The following is a 20064-nucleotide window of genomic DNA, read 5'->3' as shown; positions in this document are numbered from 1 at the left end:
GTAGATAGAGAGGCACCACTTTAAAATGGGAAGGTAATAAAAGGCACCCATAAGGGCAATTTGTTCAGGAGGACATCTAAGAACGTCAAAGCTCCTTGGCATGGAAAATGGAGTGACAACAACGCCCCACCGCTCCTGTGGCCAGAGTCGCGTGCAGCCTCCAGATGCCAAAAATGGAAAAGATGGGAAAAGCCTTTGTTGCGCTTCAAGCGGAATTCAGTCTAGTCCAACAAAGACACAATAACTTTGCATAGTTGCAAAAGGAAAAAAAGAGTAAAACTTTACTCTTTACAGCCCAGTCCAAACATAAACTGGCGGTGTTGCATCAAAACATAAATCTTACAGTAAAACAAACTTGCATAGTCCTTGTAAGCATTTCAAAACGCAAAAGCATTGCAAGAAACAAAGAGCATGGCTTCTTCAGCCTCTTCTTCCAAAAGAGAGAGCCAATAGCAAAAGCGAAACCAAAAGCAGTAGCAGAAGCTAATACAGTAGAGTCTCGCTTATCCAATGTAAACAGGCCGGCAGAACGTTAGATAAGCGAGTACGTTGGATAATAAGGAGTATTAAGGAAAAGCCTATTAAACATTAAATTACGTTATGATTTTACAAATTAAGCACCAAAACATCATGTTATACAACAAATTTGACAGAAAAAGTAGTTCAATACACAGTAATGCTTTGTAGTAATTACTGTATTTACGAATTTAGCACCAAAATATCACGATGTATTGAAAACATTGACTACAAAAATGCGTTGGATAATCCAGAACGTTGGATAAGCGAGTGTTGGATAAGTGAGACTCTACTGTACATACACACAGTCACACCCCACCCGGTATGGTCCAAACTTAATTGCTTAACTGCTGACCTAGATTAGCTCCTGCATGTCATGGTCAGAAGTGTAGTTTTTTTTTTCTTTAACACATACAGAGCTTCATTATACCCTAACAGCCTTTACCTCTATCCATGTATTGTCTGTCCTTCTTAACTGTATAACAAGGACAGACATTGAATGTTTGCCGTATATGTGTTCTGTAATCCGCCCTGAGTCCCCTCAGGGAGATAGAGCGGAATATAAACATATAACAGTTCATAAAGCAATGTGTCAAGATTAAAATCCTCTACTCGGGCTCGGGCTGTGGCGCAGGCTGGAGAGCAGCTGTAATGAATCACTGCAATGAATCACTCTGACCAGGAGGTCATGAGTTTGAGGCCCGCTCGGAGCCTATGTTTGTCTGTCTTTGTTCTATGTTAAAAGGCATTGAATGTTTGCCTATATGTGTAATGTGATCTGCCCTGAGTCCCCTTCGGGGTGAGAAGGGCGGAATATAAATGCTGTAAATAAATAATAAATAATAATACTCTTAAGTTTGGATGAAAACTGAGTCAAAGAGTTTTCTTCAACAGTGAGCAGTAGAAGGTCAGATGGTGCAGCTATATTCTGCTGACAACTGATAAGCAGGGTTGTTGTATGTTTTCCGGGCTGCATGGCCATGTTCCAGAAGTATTCTCTCTGACATTTCACCCACATTTATGGCAGGCATCCTCACAATCTCTGAGGATGCCTGCCATAGATGTGGGTGAAACGTCAGGAGAGAATACTTCTGGAACATGGCCATGCAGCCCGGAAAACATACAACAACCCTGTGATCCTGGCCATGAAAGCCTTTGACAACAAACTGATAAGCACTCTGTTGTGTATCGATTCGTTTTGGCATGCCTCTGGGCATTCAATCCATTGTGTGGCATATTCAGAGTTGTAATTTGGAAAAACTGTAAGTCATGCATCTATCCTGCCTCGACAAGGCCATCTAGCCCATCCCCTTCTTCCAGGCAGGAAGATAGTTGAGCATCCAGTCTCTGCTTAAAAACCTCCTGAGAAGACTTCATCAGACTCCAAGGGAGCATGTTAATTCTTGACTATTCTTGAAGGAAGCAATTTTAACATCTTGCAGGAGAAAGAAATATGTGAAAACCTCACTTTTGGAAGACTCTATTTGCACTTCAGAATGTTCTCTTCACAAAATTCAAAAGCAGTACTTTTGTGCAGGAAATTGTATTTTCTACGCAGCTATGCACAGAAAATAGTATTTCTTTGCAGAACAGTGCTGTTTAAGAAATATTATTTTCAGTACAAAAATACTATTTATTGCATGTGAACTTTTTCACAACATAGATCACAAATTGCAAAGATTCTTATCAGTCTTAAATTTTCATCATCCGTTTAAAAATGTTTTCTGACTATTTTCCAGATATTTTAGAATATTTTTCCATTCTGTTTCAATCAGATTCCTGAGTACTGTATTTAATTCACTTTCACCCGCTGCCTGAGTTGTTATAATTAGTTTCATTCATCTATTTTTAATTCACCATATAAAAATGAGAGTTTAAGTGGATTCATATCAACACAACCGAACAGATCTACCTGGAGTCAATGAAGCTTTGCCAGACATTCACACATTTTATGCACGAGGCATGCATTGCCCCGTGAAAAAATGAAGATGGAGTTCCCATTTCATGCTGTTTCAATTCCTTTGCAATTAAATAGAAATTAGTCTAGCCTTTGGATATTAAGAAATAGGAAGACAATTGCTTCATAATTGGACTTCATTCCATGAGTACAGCGATGCTTCGGGCAAATTAGACCTCAAATGTACTTAAATGCAAATCCGGGAGCAGAGAGGGAAAGCGTGCATCTATACGACAGAATGGATGCAGTTTGGCAATACTTTAACTCCATGGTAGGGAATCATGGGAGTTGTAGTTTGACAGACTTTTTGTTGAAGAAGTAATGGAGCCTCACCAAACTGCAAATCCCAGGAACCATGGAAGTTAAAGTGGTGTCAAATTGCATCAATTTTATAGTATAGATGCACCCTTTTGCAATTGCTGATTAGTCATTTTTTAGTCAATGTTCTGATATGATGCATTGGGGTTAATAATAATAATAATAATAATAATAATAATAATAATAATAATAATAATAATTTTATTCTTGTATCCCGCCCCATCTCCCTGTAAGGACTCGGGGCGGCTCACATGGGGCCTTGCCCAACATCACAATATAAAAAGAAATCAAAATACATAAATTTACAACAATAAATCAACAATATCAGTAAAACCATCATAAAAACAATATTGCAGGAAAAAGCGTTAAAAACAGATATAAAACACAAGTCTAGGCCAAAGGGCGAATTTCTTTTTAATTGACATCTTTTCTGGCAGTTGGGCAAGATACTATGTTTTGCAGGGATACTGATGTGAGTAAATGTATCTTGTATGTAGGCTTGGTCCTTTTTAAAAAGAAAAATCACATCCAACACCATCTGAAAGTCCCAGGAGTGCATGGAGTGGAGATGCATCTTTCCATGAACCTTATGGATGGGAAAATAGACACTAAAGGCTTTTTCTTTTAGATAGAAATGCATTAGAAGTGAATCTATTGTGTAAAATACAGTTCTAAGGGACATGTAATAAAGCAGTGAGCAGAACAAGGTCAAACATTGCAGTTATACTCGGCTGATAAGAACTCTGCTGTATTTCTTTCTGCTTGCCTCTGAGGCATTCAGTCCAGTGTGCAGCGTTTCCAGGTAGGGCCTGATTGGAGAACTATAAATCACACACCCATCCACATCATTTTCTTTATTGGTAACCGGTTTACAAAAGGCTGACTCACCTTGCTGAATTCTCCTTCCAATTCCCGGATCTTCAAGAGGAACTCCAGTCTCCCCGAACGGCTGTTGGATTTGGTGACCAAGGAGTGGACCTGATCTTCCAGCAGACTGTAGAGCGCCAAGGCCCATTCGATGCCCATCCTAGAAAGTAGGTGGTTTTAAAAAGGGAGGAAACGTAAACACCATGCACAATACAGTAATGCATTTCATTTTTCTTTTTTTCTTTTTTTTAAATAAATTTTTATTAAAGTTTCAAATAAAATTAACAGTGAAAATGTGAGAATAAGTGTGCTTATAGGAAAGATAGAGGAAGAAAATAGGTGCAGAAGAAGAGAAAGAAGAAAAAGAAAAGAAAAAAACCTCAAACAATAAAAATAAAAATGTATATGTATATATATATATATACATTGACTTCCATCTCTTACACAGTTACTTTACAAAGATTTTGTTTTCTTTTTCTTATTTCTTTTTCTCTTTAGTGTCAGCATCTTCTTACACTCGATCTGTAGCAACAAATCTTCTTTTTTTTAAATTAACACCTTCACTTGTTCTTCTTTCAAATAATTTTTTTATCAAATCCCAGTTTGTTTGCTTTTTCGGTATACCATAATTATTTTTTAATAAATACGTCAGCTTATCCATATTTCTTATATCCAACACCCTATTTAGCCAGCAGGTTAACTCAGGGGTTTCTTTCGAGCAATATCTCATTCAGGTATGGACAAACTTCAGCCCTCCAGATGTTTTGGACTTCAATTCCCACAATTCCTAACAGCTTACCATGCCTGATCTAATGCATATGTGGAAATTCTAATCTGAGGTCTATATGATCAGCACAGAATGTATCCAAAGCTTGTTTGTTGTTCAACAGGATGTTCTCAAGGCTTGGCACTGTATGCAGCCATAGCATTCAGTGGCTGGCTTTGGGCACACAATATTATAGCATCTCTAGCAATACATAAAATTTAATTAGGCTCATTGAAACTGATCAGCAGACATCTGAAACTGTAATACTTATTTTATCCCAACAACATAACTTGGCTCTTAAAAAATGTGTAGCTTTGGAGAAGTTTTGAAAAGTTCTCCTAATCGTGGTTTATAGGGTTTGCAGATACTGTGAGTGGCAGGGCCCTGTTCCTCTGTCATTCAGGATGCATCAGATTGATACCTCCACCATCCTCCCATGTGCAATCCCTGGTGTAAGGGGGAATCGTAAGAGACCCTGATTCTGATTGTCATGCCATGGGCTTCTCATGAGAAAGGAGAAACATCTGCCTGCAGCATTCTGATTGAAAGTAGAACAGAGCCCTGTTGCTCACAGCATCTGCAAAGCTCTCGAGTATTTATTTACAGTATTTATATTCTGCCCTTCTCACCCCGAAGGGGACTTATGGGCAAACATTCAATGCCCATAAACACATCGAACCAAGACAGAGACAGACAGACAGACGACAGACAGACGCAGAGGCAATTTAACCTTCTCCTGAGGGGATGTTTGATTCTGGCCACAGGGGGGAGCAGCTGCTTAATCATCCACTCTGATGGCACTTCCTCACTTCCTCATTCCAATGTTGTCAATTAGTTAAACTTGCCTCCCCAATTTTATAAGTGGTACCTTATTTCCTACTTGATAGATGCAACTATCTTTCGGGTTGCTAGGTCAGCAACGAGCAGGAGCTATATTTTATTTTTAATTGACAGGTGCTCACCCCGCCACGGGCTGTCCTCGAACTCATGACCTCATGGTCAGAGTGATTTATTGCAGCAGCTGTTTACCAGTCAGCGCCACAGCCCGGCCCCTGTTGAGTATCCTGCAACATTTTTGAACACCTTCACCTGCATTCACCTAAATCAGCTCCATGCGTCATGCAGCCGCCACAGCACGGATTCAACGCCCCTTCCTAGAGAGAACACTTCTCTACAAATGGCTAGTGTGGTTCTATGGTGCACTTCAGCAGTGTTCAAGGGTTCGTGTAGGTGGGGCATTCATTTTTGGAGTTGACAGTGAGGCCAGGGTCCCTTGCTTGCTTACCGGACATCCGGGGAGGGGCTGAGCCGGACGGCCTCCCTCCGGAGCCTGGCCAGCGTGGCCCCTCCTTCCCGCTGCAGACCCTCCAGCCGCACATCGGACAAGACCTCCTGCATCAGCTGCCGATGGCGCTGCATCTGCTGCTGAACGGCCTGGAGGAGGAAGACAGTGGGGGTTGAGACATTAGGGGGAAGAGCAAACCTCTCTGTGGGCAGAGAATAGGAGACAATGGAGCAATGGAGGGTTTAGATTGTGTCTTTCTGTCTGGTGGAAGTGAGTTTGTCTGGATACCCTCTGGGGGTCCCTTCCAGTCTTTGAATGTATGATCCTTACCCAATGCAGTTTGGCAAGGCCAGTGTTGTGGCTCAGCCTTTGTGTGACTCTGATGAGGATTCTGGGGTGCAGTTTCAAGATGATGGGATTCAGGTTCAGGGTGAGTTTCAAGATGACTCTGATGGGAATTATGGGATTCAGGTGCAGGATGTTCCTGCTGTGGGAGATGAGGAGCAGGGAGGCTTTCCCATGGGAAGAAATGATGTTGTTACTGATGATGGTTTTCAGGTGCAAGAAACAGAAAGGGAGAGCAGCTCCCAGCCTCAGCCTGACAACACTAACGAGCCCTGTGGCTTTGAAAGCGATCAGGCTGATGAGGCTGCTTCTCTAGATCGGGCTAGTCATCTGGAATTTCAGGGGTTGCGCAGAAGTCTCAGAAGAGCAAATAAAAGGGAGGTCAAAGGGCAAAGAAATGCCTTCATGTTATGCTATTAAAACAGTCTGCTGAGAGGGAAATCTTTGTCAAAGCAATTTCCTCGCTTGAATCAAGAACTAAGTCTGCTTACCTGTATTATCTTGTAGCCGGGATGTATCCTCGTTTCTGGGATTTTGGCTTCCTTTTAAGGACCTTGTTTCTTGCCTAATGTTCCCATGGATTTGTTCTTACAGCCTTGTTTTTGTAACTATCTTTTGGAACTGAACTTTTACCTTTTATGAACTATCTTTTCCCTATTTCCTAATAAACTACAAAAGACTACGTTCTGTGTGCAGCCTGGTGTCTTTAGCAAGGTGAAGCTAACCTGAGGTGCGACAGCCAGATTACTAGGCCACCGCCTCACCTGGAAGGTCTCTGGCACTTCGCTCCGCTCCAGTTCTTTGATGGCGCTCCGTAACAACTCCGAAGCCTTCGTGAGGTCATTTACAAAATGGTGCAACTTCTGCAAATTGGAAGCAAGAAAAGATATTGTCAATTAAAACTGTGTTTTATTGTTCTATGTAGTTATGTTTTTAATTGTTGGTTCTGTGTTTTAATTTGTATTGTTGGGCTTGTCCCCATGTGAGCCACCCCGAGTCCCTTCGGAGAGATTTATTTATTTATTTATTTATTTATTTACAGTATTTATATTCCACCCTTCTCACCCAGAAGGGGACTCAGGGCGGATTACAATGAACACATAGATGGCAAACATTCAATGCCAACAGACAAACAACATTCAGTTTAGACAGACACAGAGGCATTTTAACATTTTTCCAGCTTCACGATTCCGGCCACAGGGGGAGCTGTTGCTTCACCGTCCACTGGTGGCTATTCTTCCTCATTCCTTTCCTCGTGTTTTGCTGGCAGTTTTATGGTGTTGTAAATTAGTTAAATTAGCCTCCCGCATAAAGCGTACCTAAATTTTCCCTACTTGACAGATGCAACTGTCTTTCAGGGCTGCATAGGTCAACAGCAAGCCAGGGCTATTTTTAATGGTCGGAGGCTTAACCCGACCCGGGCTTCGAACTCATGACCTCTCGGTCAGTAGTGATTTATAGCAGCTGGTTACTAGCCAGCTGCACCACAGCCCGGCCCTGGAGGCAGGATACAAAAATAAAGTTGTTGTTGTTGTCATTATTATTATTATTATTATTATTATTATTATTATTATTATTATATAACCCAGTTCAAAGCAGATATTGTGTGATTTTATACATCTGTGTGGAAGAGGACTTTGTGTTGTTCAACCGTTACATCACAATCATGGCAATAGGCACCTGGAAGTACTGGACCCACTCGCCGTGGCAGTATGGGAACTGGCCATCCAGGGTCTGGGTCAACTGGCTTCCATCCACGAATCGGGTCAGCGCCTTCAGGTTGCTCAGCAGCTCCACCTGCAGATGGGACAGAACATGACACCCAATGGTCAAGATGGGTAAAACCGGACTCCAACAAAATGTGCATCTATATATCGAAGAATGAATGTAGTTTGGTACCACTTTAACAGCCATGGCTCAAGGTTATGGGATCCTTGGGAGTTCTAGTTTGGCAAGGAAACAGTCCTTTAGGGCAGGAGAAGCCCAAGATCGTGCAAAACTACAATTCCCTTGATTCCAAATCAAAGCCAGGGCAGTTCAAGCATTAATTCCTCAGTGTAGATGCAAACTCATATCGCTGGAAAAAAGAAGCCAAAATTGTATTTTGTGATGCAGCGCTAACAGCAAAATATATACAATTTTGTAGAATTAAAATAAATAAAAATATATTTACAACCGTGAAAACTCTTATGATTCTATATTTTTCCAGACATGGTTCTAAATGGCTTTGGTGTATAATGGAACCATTTGGATATTCCCGAGAGTGCCAAAAAACCCCCAATAATACTAATTATGCAAATATATGCACCATTTTTCTATTTGTATAAAAAACTTCAACTATACTGTAGAAAAAATGCAATTTTTGGGCTAAATATTTTTGGGGCCGGGCTGTGGCACAGCTGGTTAGTAGCCAGCTGCAATAAATCACTATGACCGAGAGGTCATGAGTTCGAAGACAGCCTGGGTCAGATTGAGTGCCCGACCATTAAAAAAATAGCCTAGCTTGTTGTTGACCTAAGCAACCTGAAAGATAGTTTCATCTATCAAGTAGGAAATTTAGGTACCGCTTATGCGGGGAGGCTAATTTTACTAATTTACAACACTATGAAAAATCATCCAGCAGTGTGCAGAAGAATGAGAAAGTATTCCACCAAGGACTCGGTGGACGATGAAGCAGCAGCTCACCCTGTGGTATGGATCAAACATACCGTCATGAAGCCGGAGGCTGGAAAATGTTAAATTGCCTCTGTGTCTTTGTCTCTGTCTCTATGTGGTATGTCTAATGGCATTGAATGTTTGCAATGTATGTGTATGTTGTTATCTACCCTGAATCCCCTTCAGGGTGAGATGGGCAAAATATAAATATTGTAAATAAAATAAATAAACTAATTTGATACCCCTTTCATTGGCATGGCTCCATGTTGTGGAATAATAATAATAATAATAATAATAATAATAATAATAATAATAATAATAATAATCAAGAATGGGACCCTGAAGAAGGAGACAGAAGGCCTGATCCTTGCAGCCCAGGAGCAAGCCATCAGAACAAAGGCAATTCAGGCCAAGATCGAAAAATCAGCTGTTGACCCAAAATGCAGACTCTGCAAGGAAACCGACGAAAACATTGATCATATCCTCAGCTGCTGTAAGAAAATCGCACAGACAGACTACAAACAGAGGCACAACTATGTGGCCCAAATGATTCATTGGAACTTATGCCTCAAGTCCCACCTCCCAGCAGCAAAGAACTGGTGGGATCACAAACCTGCAAAAGTATTGGAAAATGAGCACGCAAAGATACTGTGGGACTTCCGAATCCAGACTGACAACATTCTGGAACACAACACACCAGACATCACAGTTGTGGAAAAGAAAAAGGTTTGGATCATTGATGTCGCCATCCCAGGGGACAGTCGCATTGACGAAAAACAACAGGAAAAACTCAGCCGCTATCAGGACCTCAAGATTGAACTGCAAAGACTCTGGCAGGAACCAGTGCAGGTGGTCCCGGTGGTGATGGGCACACTGGGTGCCGTGCCAAAAGATCTCAGCCGGCATTGGGAAACAATAGACATTGACAAAATTACAATCTGCCAACTGCAAAAGGCCACCCTGCTGGAATCTGCGCGCATCATCCAAAAATACATCACACAGTCCTAGACACTTGGGAAGTGTTCGACTTGTGATTTTGTGATATGAAATCCAGCATGCCTATCTTGTTTGCTGTGTCATAATAAAATAATAATAATAATAATAATAATAATAATAACAACAACTACTACTTTATTATTATACCCTGCCCCATCTCCCCAAAGGGACTCGGGGCGGCTTACATGGGGCCTTGCCCAGACACAACAATATAAAAACAAAAGCAAAACAATAAAACAAATTACTCAACAATAAAAACATCCTGGGAGTTATAGTTTGGTGAAGCCTTCTTTTGCAGAGAGCGCTGAAGACCTTGCAAAACTACAATGCTCATGATTCCATAGCCTTGAGCCATATCAATTCCAAGTGGTGCCAAACTGCATTAATTTGACAGCATAGATGCACCTCCACTTCAGTTTAATGGAAAGTGTGTGTATGTATATATATATATACTTATTTCCCACTATATTTGCATGCTTCTTTCTTGGGTCTAGCTTTTCCTGCAATCCATCACTTCTGCCAAGAGTTAAACCAAAGCCTCATCTGCGTTTCCCATCAGGGGGAAAACGCCAGCCGTTTAATCACTTGCAGCCGAGGCCGTTCATCAGGCTCGTTAATATTTCATATTACATTAATTAAGCCGAGCAGGGTGAATAAAAGAACCGTCAAGGCTTTCCAGCGCTGAATTATTATCTTAATGCCCGTGCCCGGCCCACGGCACCATAATTGGGAGAGCGAGCTCCCTTCGCTGCCGGCAATGGCACTCTATTAGCGGACTCCACGAATCCACATAATTAGCCAGGATGGGAGGAGGAGGAGGAGGAGAAGTGGAGATGGGGAGACGCAGAGGAATGAGAGTCGGAAGGGACCCCCAAAGGCCATCCAGTCCAGCCCCATACACCATCGCAATGGCCTTTTCAGCTACCACAGCACACTATTGACTCATGGTCAGCTTATAATAGAATCATGGAATGTGTTGATGAAGGCTTTCATGGCTGGAATTATTGGGTTGCTGTGAGTTTTCCAGGCTGTATGGTCATGTTCCAGCAGCATCCTCTCCTGACGTTTCACCTGCATCTATGGAAGGCATCCTCAGAGGTTGTGAGGTCTGTTGGAAACTAGGCAAGAGAGGTTTCCACAGATATATAAACCACACTTGCTTAGTTTTCAACAGACCTCACAACCTCTGAGTACGCCTGCCATAGACGCAGGGGAAACGTCAGGAGAGAATGCTTCTGGAACATAGCCAGACAGCCTGGAAAAATCACAGCAGCCCAACCATGGAATTTATTATTTATTTATTTACAGCATTTATATTCCGCCCTTCTCAGGGCGGATCACATTACACATATAGGCAAACATTCAATGCCTTTTAACATAGAACAAAGACAAACAAACATAGGCTCCGAGCGGGCCTTGAACTCATGACCTCCTGGTCAGAGTGATTCATTGCAGTGATTCATTGCAGCTGCTCTCCAGCCTGCGCCACAGCCTGAGCCCACAGCCCGAATTCTAGGCAGGATCAGTAGGTAAAGGTAAAGATTTCCCCCTGACATGAAGTCTAGTCGTGTCCGATTCTGGGGGTTGGTGCTCATCTCCATTTCTAAGCCGAAGAGCCGGCATTGTCCGTAGATGCCTCCAAGGTCATGTGGCCGTCATGAGACTGCATGGAGCGCCGTTACCGTCCCGCCAGAGTGGTACCTATTGATCTACTCGCATTTGCATGTTTGTGAACTGCTAGGTTGGCAGAAGCTGGGGCTAACAGTGGGAGCTCAGTCCACTCTCCGGATTCGAACCTGTGACCTTTCGGTCCGCAAGTTCAGCAGCTCAGCACTTTAACACACTGCGACATTGGGGGCTCCACACTGCCCACACTGCCCTATATCTCAGAATCTGATCCAAGATTATATCTGCTTTGAACAGGATTATATGAGTCTACACTACCAGATAACTTGGGATAAACAGATAATCTGGGATCAGATCCTGGGATATAGGGCAGTGTCAATCCAGCCTTATATAATCTAGTTTGAAGCAGATCATCTGGATTATCTACTTTGATCATCTGGATTATATAGCAGTGTAGGGTTTAGACCTGTTTCTGGGTGTTATTTGGCGATGGATTAAGAAAATTGCATTGGATAAACCACATCAGCTCTAGATCCTTATATATGATTTATCATGGCTTTCTATAAGAATCATAGAATCATAGAGAGATCTCGGGCCATCTAGTCCAACCCCTTCCTGCCAAGAAGAGGGAAATTGCATTCAAGAGATCAGATGGTGACTGCTCTATAGCAAATGTTCTGTATATCCAAAACTAGTGTTGTGTGAATGGGTCCCTGGGGTCCATCTACAGTGTAGAATAAATGTGGTTTGGCGCCACTTTAACTGCCATGGTTCAGTGCTGTGAAATGATGTAATTCGGTGGAAGAGAAGACTGCACTAGCACAGCAGGTTAAACCGCTACCTGAACATGATCTGCTGACTGAAGAGTCTGCAGTTCGAAGCCACGAGTCGGAGTGAGCTCCTGACTGTTAGCCCTAGCTTCTGCCAACCAAGCAGTTCAAAAGCATGCAATGAGAGTAGAGCAATAGGTACCGCCTCGGTGGGAAGGTAAAAAGGTGCCCCATGCAGACATGCAGGCAATCGGAGAAGTCTATAATGGGCTCCTTGGCATGGAAAATGAAACAAGAGAATCTCCCCATGGCCGAAGTTGAGCATCGTCTCCAGACGCCGGAGATGAAAAAGAGAAGTCTTTTCCTTTGTCTGTTCTGTTGTATGTCATTCACTGTAAAAAGGCATCGAATGTTTGCCTTTTATGTGTATTGTAATCCACTCTGAGTCCCTCCGAGGAGATAAAAGGGAATACAAATAAAGTGTATTATTATTATTATAATTGACACAAAGACAGAGTATGACACAGCAAACGAAATATATATGCTGGATTTCGTATCACAAAATCACAAGTTGAACATTTCCTGATGTGTGATGTGTAAATAAAGTGTGTTGTTGTTGTTGTTATATTATTATTATTATTATTATTATTATTATTATTATTATTATTATTTTCGTGTCAGGAGCAACCGGAGTTGCTTCTGGAGTGAGAGAATTGGCCGTCTGCAAGGACGTTGACCAGGGGACACCCGGATGTTTTGATGTTTTTACCATCCGTGTGGGAGGCTTCTCTCCTGTCCCCGCATGGAGCTGGAGCTGATAGAGGGAGCTCATCCGCGCTCTCCCCGGGTGGGATTCGAACGTGGCAGCCTTCAGGTCAGCAACCCAACCTTCAAGTCACAAGGCTTTTATCCCCTAGGCCATCGGAGGCTCCATTATTATTATTATTATTATTATTATTATTATTGACACAACGACGTTGTATGACACAGCAAACAAGACAGATATGCTGGATTTCGTTTCACAAAATCACAAGTCGAACACTTCCCAAGTGTCTAGGACTGTGTGATGTATTTTCGGATGATGCGTGCAGATCCCAGTCGGGTGGCCTTTTGCAGTTGGCAGATCGTGATTTTGTCAATGTCTATTGTTTCCAAATGCTGGCTGAGATCTTTTGGCACAGCACCCAGTGTGCCCATCACCACCGGGACCACCTGCACTGGTTTCTGCCAGAGCCTTTGCAGTTCAGTCTTGAGGTCCTGAGAGCGGCTGAGTTTTTCCTGTTGTTTTTCTTCAATGCGACTGTCACCTGGGATGGCGACATCAATGATCCAAACCTTTTTATTTTCCACAACTGTGATGTCTGGTGTGTTGTGTTCCAGAACTTTGTCAGTCATCATCATTATTAGAGACCTTGTGAAACTACAACTCCAAGGGTTCCATAGCATTGAGCCATAGGAGTGAAAGTGACGTCAAACTGCATTCATTTCACAGTGTAGATGTGCCTTCAATTGACTTCTGAAAGTCCCTCTACCATTTTCAGCCAAGGTATTGAAGCAGCAGTTTCACCATCAGTTTTTTTAAGGCACAGGAAACAGCATAAAACCGATCAGCAACACAAGTTATCCTTGAAGCAATGATTTCATGAAGATGGGTCACTTTTTAAAGGTATTGTTCCAGATTCTGCAACTCACCTGCACTCCAGGTAACTTTTCCAAATGGGAAGCTGCCTCCTTTTCCGCCAGAAGCAAGACGGTGTGGATGGAGCCAGGTAAGGCTTTCTGCAACAGAGAGAGAAAGAGAAATGGTGTGGTGATTGGGACAGGGAGCCATTATGCACCACAACAGCTTCGGACCCAACCCTCCAAAAACACAGTGCAGCTTGAAAAAGTTACTTTTTTTACCATAACTTCCAGTATATAGAGCAGGGGTCCACAGATGCAGCCCTCCGAGGTCATTGACCTGGCCCCTGTCCTAAACTTTAGACTTAGGGTTGACCTAAGTCTGATACAACTTGAAGGCACACAAAAACAACAATCCTCATTTTGGACTATTTTATCATAGTCCGGCCTCCCAACAATCTGAGAGACTGTGAACCGACCCTCCACTTAACAAGTTTGAGGACCCCTGGTATAGAGTGAAATTTTTGAAGATTGTTGTTTCCAAACATGAATTGTTTGAGACTCTATGAGATATTCATTGAAAAACTAAAGCAAAAGGTGCTATTGGATGATGTATTATTATTACTAATAATATTACCATACCCTGTTTCCCCTAAAATAAGACATCCCCAGAAAATAAGACCTAGTAGAGGTTTTGCTGAAATGCTAAATATAAGGCCTCCCCTGAGAGTAAGACCTAGCAAAGTTTTTGTTTGGAAGCATGCCCGCTGAACAGAACACCAGAGCATGCAGGATCGGGAAATGTACGTAGTACCATAGAGTGTTGTACATGGAAATATTACAACACATGTTACATGGTAGTAACAAGAAATTCTTGATAGGATTCACAGTTTGTCTGGTTATGCTGGTTTGTGATGACAACTACTGTACAGTATATAATAAATGTTCATTTTTTTGTTCAACAATAAATGTGAATTCTTCTTCATGGAAAAATAAGACATCCCCTGAAAATAAGACCTAGAGCATCTTTGGGAGAAAAAATTAATATAAGACACTGTCTTATTTTTGGGGAAACACGGTATAATGATATAGTACACTATAGTATTTTAATGCTTATATTGTGCTATGCTAATAATATATTGTATGTTCATTTGATTTGTAAACCGCTCTGAGTCCCCTTCGGGGTGAGAAGAGCGGGATACAAATGTAGTAAATAAATAAATGTCTCTCCCGCAAAAAAAAAAAAGTTTTGGCAGTTTGATAAAGTTGTTCCACGTTTTTATGATAGAACCAATTAAGAAATGACATTTATAACCCAGGAACAAAAATTGTGTTACATAGTATAATCTTCATTCAGAAACTGGATTATAAGGGGGCTGGGCTGTGGCGCAGGCTGTTGAGCAACCAGCTGCAACAAATCACTCTGATCAAGAGGTCATGAGTTTGAGGCCAGCTCGGGCGGAATATAAATACTGTAAATAAATAAATAATTAATAGATCAAGCCTCAATAAGTAGCCATATCCTACCCATTTGGTAGGATTTGGGGATTCTTTAAACTGTAATGGTAGGTTATAAACCTGAAGCAGCTCGATATAAAGATCCTCTTTCCCAGTTTCCCATTCACCTGAGTTACCTGAAAGGCTGCCAGGGCTGCAGAGAGAGGTGGGAGCAAGGGGTCCTTCCTGGCATCGATGACCACCGTCAGAGTCGCCTCGCTTGACCACTTCCTGCCGAAGAGAAGAAGAAGTTGACCAAGGCAACGGCAAGGAAGGGGTAGGGAAAAGAGTTTGGCTGGACTTGTGGTGGGATGCTGATACATGAAATGATTTATAGTTTCCAAATCATGACCTCCCTGAACCGCTGCAAGCTGGATAGCAAGTGTCCCAGAAGCAAGCAAAATACAATAGAGTCCATTCACAGCAAAAACATGCTTCAACAGAGTCCAACTGCCAGTATCTGATCTTATCTTCACACTGTTTAGTAAATTCACAGATTCAGGTTTTCATCCAAAATATCCAGAAGCTTTAATCTTCACCATTGCAAAACATAGGTAAAGGTAAAGGTTTTCCCCTGACATGAAGTCTATTTATTTATTTACATCACTTTTACCCCGCCTTTCTCTCCGAGGAGACTCAAAGCGGCTTACAGTAAATGGCAAAAATTCAATGCCTAAAAACAATGTAAAAACAACAATTCATATAAAACAATCTACAAAACAGTTCATATAAAACAGATACCATTACAAAATAAAATCACATTATACAAAATTTTAAGAATGTCCAAGATTTGTGTCCAACTCTGGGCGTTGGTGCTCATTTCTAAGCGGAAGAGCCAGCGTTGTCCGTAGACACCACCAAGGTTATGTGGCCGCATGACTGCATGGAGTGCTTTAACCTACCTATTGATCTACTCACATTTGCATGCTTTTGATCTGTTAGGTTGGCAGAAGCTGGGGCTAACAGCGGGAGCTCACCTCACTCCCTGGATCAGAACCACCAACCTTTCGGTCAGCAAGTTCAGCAGCTCAGCAGTTTAATCCACTGCACCACTGGGGGCTCATTGCAATACATACACATGTATAATAAGGATACGCAGATCCTTATTCCTTGTACTTGCAAACAGAGTAATCAGATAGTCACATACAACATAGGCAGATACTCACAAAGAGTCACATAGGAGAGAGAAAGATGGAATCTTCCATCTTCCTTATACAATCACCTGCTGATAGGTCATCAGTAAGGGACACTGGCTGATGCAACGCCTTTGCAATAACCCTCATGTGGTTATGTCTCTGCCCCTTCCCACATTCAGTTAGGTATTGCATCATGACATTCACAGTCATTATCCGGGTGATATCAATCAATATACCACATGTTCATCAAATGATATTTTGTCCTATGTATAGAAATGCTTTGCGATTTCTACCTAACAGGACTTGGGAGAGAAGTCTAGGCAAAACAGTAGATGGGAACCAACACTTTGAGGGCTTGACTGAACAAAGGATGCCCCCAGGCAAGAGACAAAAACATTTCCAATGCTAATTAGGGTGATTAACTGAAACATTAATGCTGGCTCCCAGCGACAAAGGACTCTTGCCACACCCCTGGACCCTACACAGATATATATTCTTTCCTTTCCTTACTTAGTTTATCCATACCTCACAACCTCTGAGGATGCCTGCCATAGATGTGGGCGAAACGTCAGGAGAGAATACTTCTGGAACATGGCCACACAGCCCGAAAGACATACAACAACCAAGAGAAGATTGGTTGGTGGAAATGCATGAATGAGCGGAAGCACCTTGACTCCATGCTATGGAATCTCAGGAGTTGTAGTTTGGTGAAGCACCAGTGCTCTTTGGCAAAGAAGGCTCAAGACATTTTGAAACTACAACTCCCAGGACTCCATAGCACGGGGCCATGGCAGTTCAAGTGGGGTCAAACTGCATCCATGCTGCAGTAAACAAAGGAGAAGTTTCACTCCAAACTCTGGAATGACCTCAGCCATGGACAACGTGCCAAAAATCCAGATGTTTCCTTTCAAGTGAAGATTCATCCAAAATGGCTTCAACAGAGTCCCTGGCAGTAAGTGGAGATTCTAAATAGGGTGTCTTTTCATGCGCTCCGCCAAATCCATCATATCTGAAGTCATAGTTTTGGCTCTGCTATTTGCTGGGAAGGGGGATGTGGACTGCAATGCTTCATTGACGTGCAGGGGGATATTATTGTTGTCATTGCATTGGTTTAATGAATTTTAGTTGAAGTGTTTTAATCATTGTACAAGTTGAATTCCATTTTAACATTTACCTATTGCATGGAGCTGGAGCTGACAGAGAAAGCTCATCACGCTCTCCTCGGGTTGGATTTGAACCAGCAACCTTCAGATCAGCAGCCCAACCTTCAAGTCAGCAGTCTGCCAGCACAAGGATTTAACCCATTGCGCCACCGGGGATAAAACTACAGTAGAGTCTCACTTATCCAACATAAACGGGCCGGCAGAATGTTGGATAAGCGAATATGTTGGATAATAAGGAGGCATTAAAGAAAAGCCTATTAAACATCAAATTAGGTTATGATTTTACAAATGAAGCATCAAAACATCATGTTAGACAACAAATTTGACAGAAAAAGTAGTTCAATATGCAGTAATGCTATGTAGTAACTACTTTGTTTACGAATTTAGCACCAAAATATCATGATGTATTGAAAACATTGACTAGAAAAAGGCATTGGATAATCCAGAACATTGGATAAGTGAGTGTTGGATAAGTGAGACTCTACTGTATATGTATATGTGTAGATATGTATTTATATAAACATACATACACATATACTAGCTTAGATACCCACTGATTGTATTTTGTAATGCGATTTATTAGAAAGAGTCATTGCTTGGTTTTGGATATTATTAATGGACTTGTGAGAAAATGCATAAGGATGTGGGTGAACTACAACTCCAATCATCCCCTATCATTGCCTCCAAGCCCCACCAGGATTTAAAGTTGTTCATGATGGGAATGTGTGCCAAATCTGGACCAGATCCATCATTGGTAAGGTTCACGTTGCTCTCTGGTCGTGGGTGGACTACAACTCCCATCCATCGTGGGTCAATCCCTCCAATGCCTACCAGTATTTTAAGGAAGTCATGGGGTGTCTGTGTGCCAAGTTTGGTCCAGATTCATTGTTGGTGGGAGTCACAGGACTTTATAGATGTAGGGGCCATTTTGGAAAATATATACAAACATAAATGGATGGATGGATAGTAGATCCTATAAACATACTTCGACATTGATTATAGCCATAGATGTATCTACATAGATCAGCAATATAAATATCACTTAATATACCATCCATAAATGAATTAAAACTAACTTCCTCATCTTCCTAAAATAAGGATGATAAAATTAAAAAGTTAAAATTGATTTTCCACCTCCTACTTTGACGCTATCATTATCATCTCATTAACCTCTTAGTGTGGTGAAGGCTCCTTCTTTGGAGGCTTTTAAGCAGAAGTTGGATGGGCATCTGTCAGGGGTGCTTTGAATGTGATTTTCCTGCTTCTTGGCAGAATGGCATTGGACTGGTTGGCCTACCAGGTCTCTTCCAACTTTAGGATTCTAGGATACTACTTTACCTCATTTTCTATTTTTTTTTATGAGTCTTACAAATGGTTACTGTTCCTTTTTCAGAACTGTCCATTGAGTTTCCCAAACAAGTCACCTTGGCCAATTTTTGCCAGTTCTATTTTGCTTTTAAGGATTTTTTTTCCCATGTTAGGAGCAACTTGAGAAACTGCAAGTTGCTTCTGGTGTGAGAGGATCGGCTGTCTGCAAGGACGTTGCCCAGGGGACATAGCCCGGATTTTTGATGTTTTACCATCCTTGTGGGAGGCTTCTCTCATGTCCCCGCATGGGAAGCTAGAGCTGACAGAGGGAGCTCATCTGCATTCTCCCTGGGTTGGATTCGAACTGGCAACCTTCAGGTCAGCAACCCAATCTTTAAGTCAGCAGTCTGCCAGCACAAGGATTTAACCCATTGAGCCACCAGGGGATAAAACTATATCACAAAATCTGAAAAATGTGCTGTTCTTGGTTTGAAAGTGTTTTTTCTGTTTAATTGTGCAGTTCTTACTTTGAACGTAGTTGTTCTACTCCAGAAACCTAATTTTTGTGGCTGCCACAAACTATGTTGAATTGGTTGAGACTGAATGAGATATTCATTGAAAAGCTATGGTAAGAAGCCCGAGTCGGATTGAGCTCCCGACTGTTAGCCTAGCTTACTGTCTACATAAGCAATTTGAAAACAGCTGAGCTGTGAGTAGAGAAATAAGGTACTGCTTAAAAAGCGGGGAGGTGTTTTATGACACCATAAAAATGCCGGCGATCAAAGAACAAGGAGGGCTCAGCGCCATAGTGGATGAAGTGAAAGCACCCCCCTGTGGTCAGAATTGAGCATAACTTCCTTGCACCGAATTTGGAAGATACCAAAATACTTCTGTCTGTTTGTCTTGTATGTCTAAAAACAGCATTGAATGTTTGCTGTCTATGTATCCATTGTGTTCCACCCTGAGTCACCTTCGGGGTGAGAAGGGCGGAATATAAATACTGTAAATAAATAAACAAACAAATAAATAAAGTGTGCTATAGTAGGATGTCCTTCTCACAAAAAACAAAGTTTTTGCAGGGTTGTTATGTGTTTTCCGGGCTGTGATTCCGGCCATGAAAGCCTTCAACAACACAAAGTTTTTGCAGTTTGATAAACTTTTCCCATTTTTTATGATAGAACCAATTAGGAAGTGATATTCATAACCCAGGAACAAAAATCATGTTACATAGTGTATTGA

General features: G+C 41.8%; 1 protein-coding gene across 1 annotated transcript in view; it reads right to left on the bottom strand.

Moving 5' to 3' along the window:
• kiaa1755 (KIAA1755 ortholog) overlaps nt 1-20064 on the bottom strand; it is a 53241-nt gene that overhangs the window by 9460 nt on the left and 23717 nt on the right. The window contains exons 6-11 of the mRNA XM_062979201.1: nt 15356-15449; nt 13794-13880; nt 7735-7851; nt 6819-6917; nt 5710-5858; nt 3680-3818 (exon numbers count right to left, since the gene is read on the bottom strand). Coding sequence (XP_062835271.1) covers nt 3680-3818; nt 5710-5858; nt 6819-6917; nt 7735-7851; nt 13794-13880; nt 15356-15449 — 685 coding nt within the window. The remainder of the gene's footprint in view (nt 1-3679; nt 3819-5709; nt 5859-6818; nt 6918-7734; nt 7852-13793; nt 13881-15355; nt 15450-20064) is intronic.

This window comes from Anolis carolinensis, chromosome 4 (assembly GCF_035594765.1).
Source record: "Anolis carolinensis isolate JA03-04 chromosome 4, rAnoCar3.1.pri, whole genome shotgun sequence".
NCBI lineage: Eukaryota > Metazoa > Chordata > Lepidosauria > Squamata > Dactyloidae > Anolis > Anolis carolinensis.
This window is presented reverse-complemented; position numbering and strand designations above follow the sequence as displayed.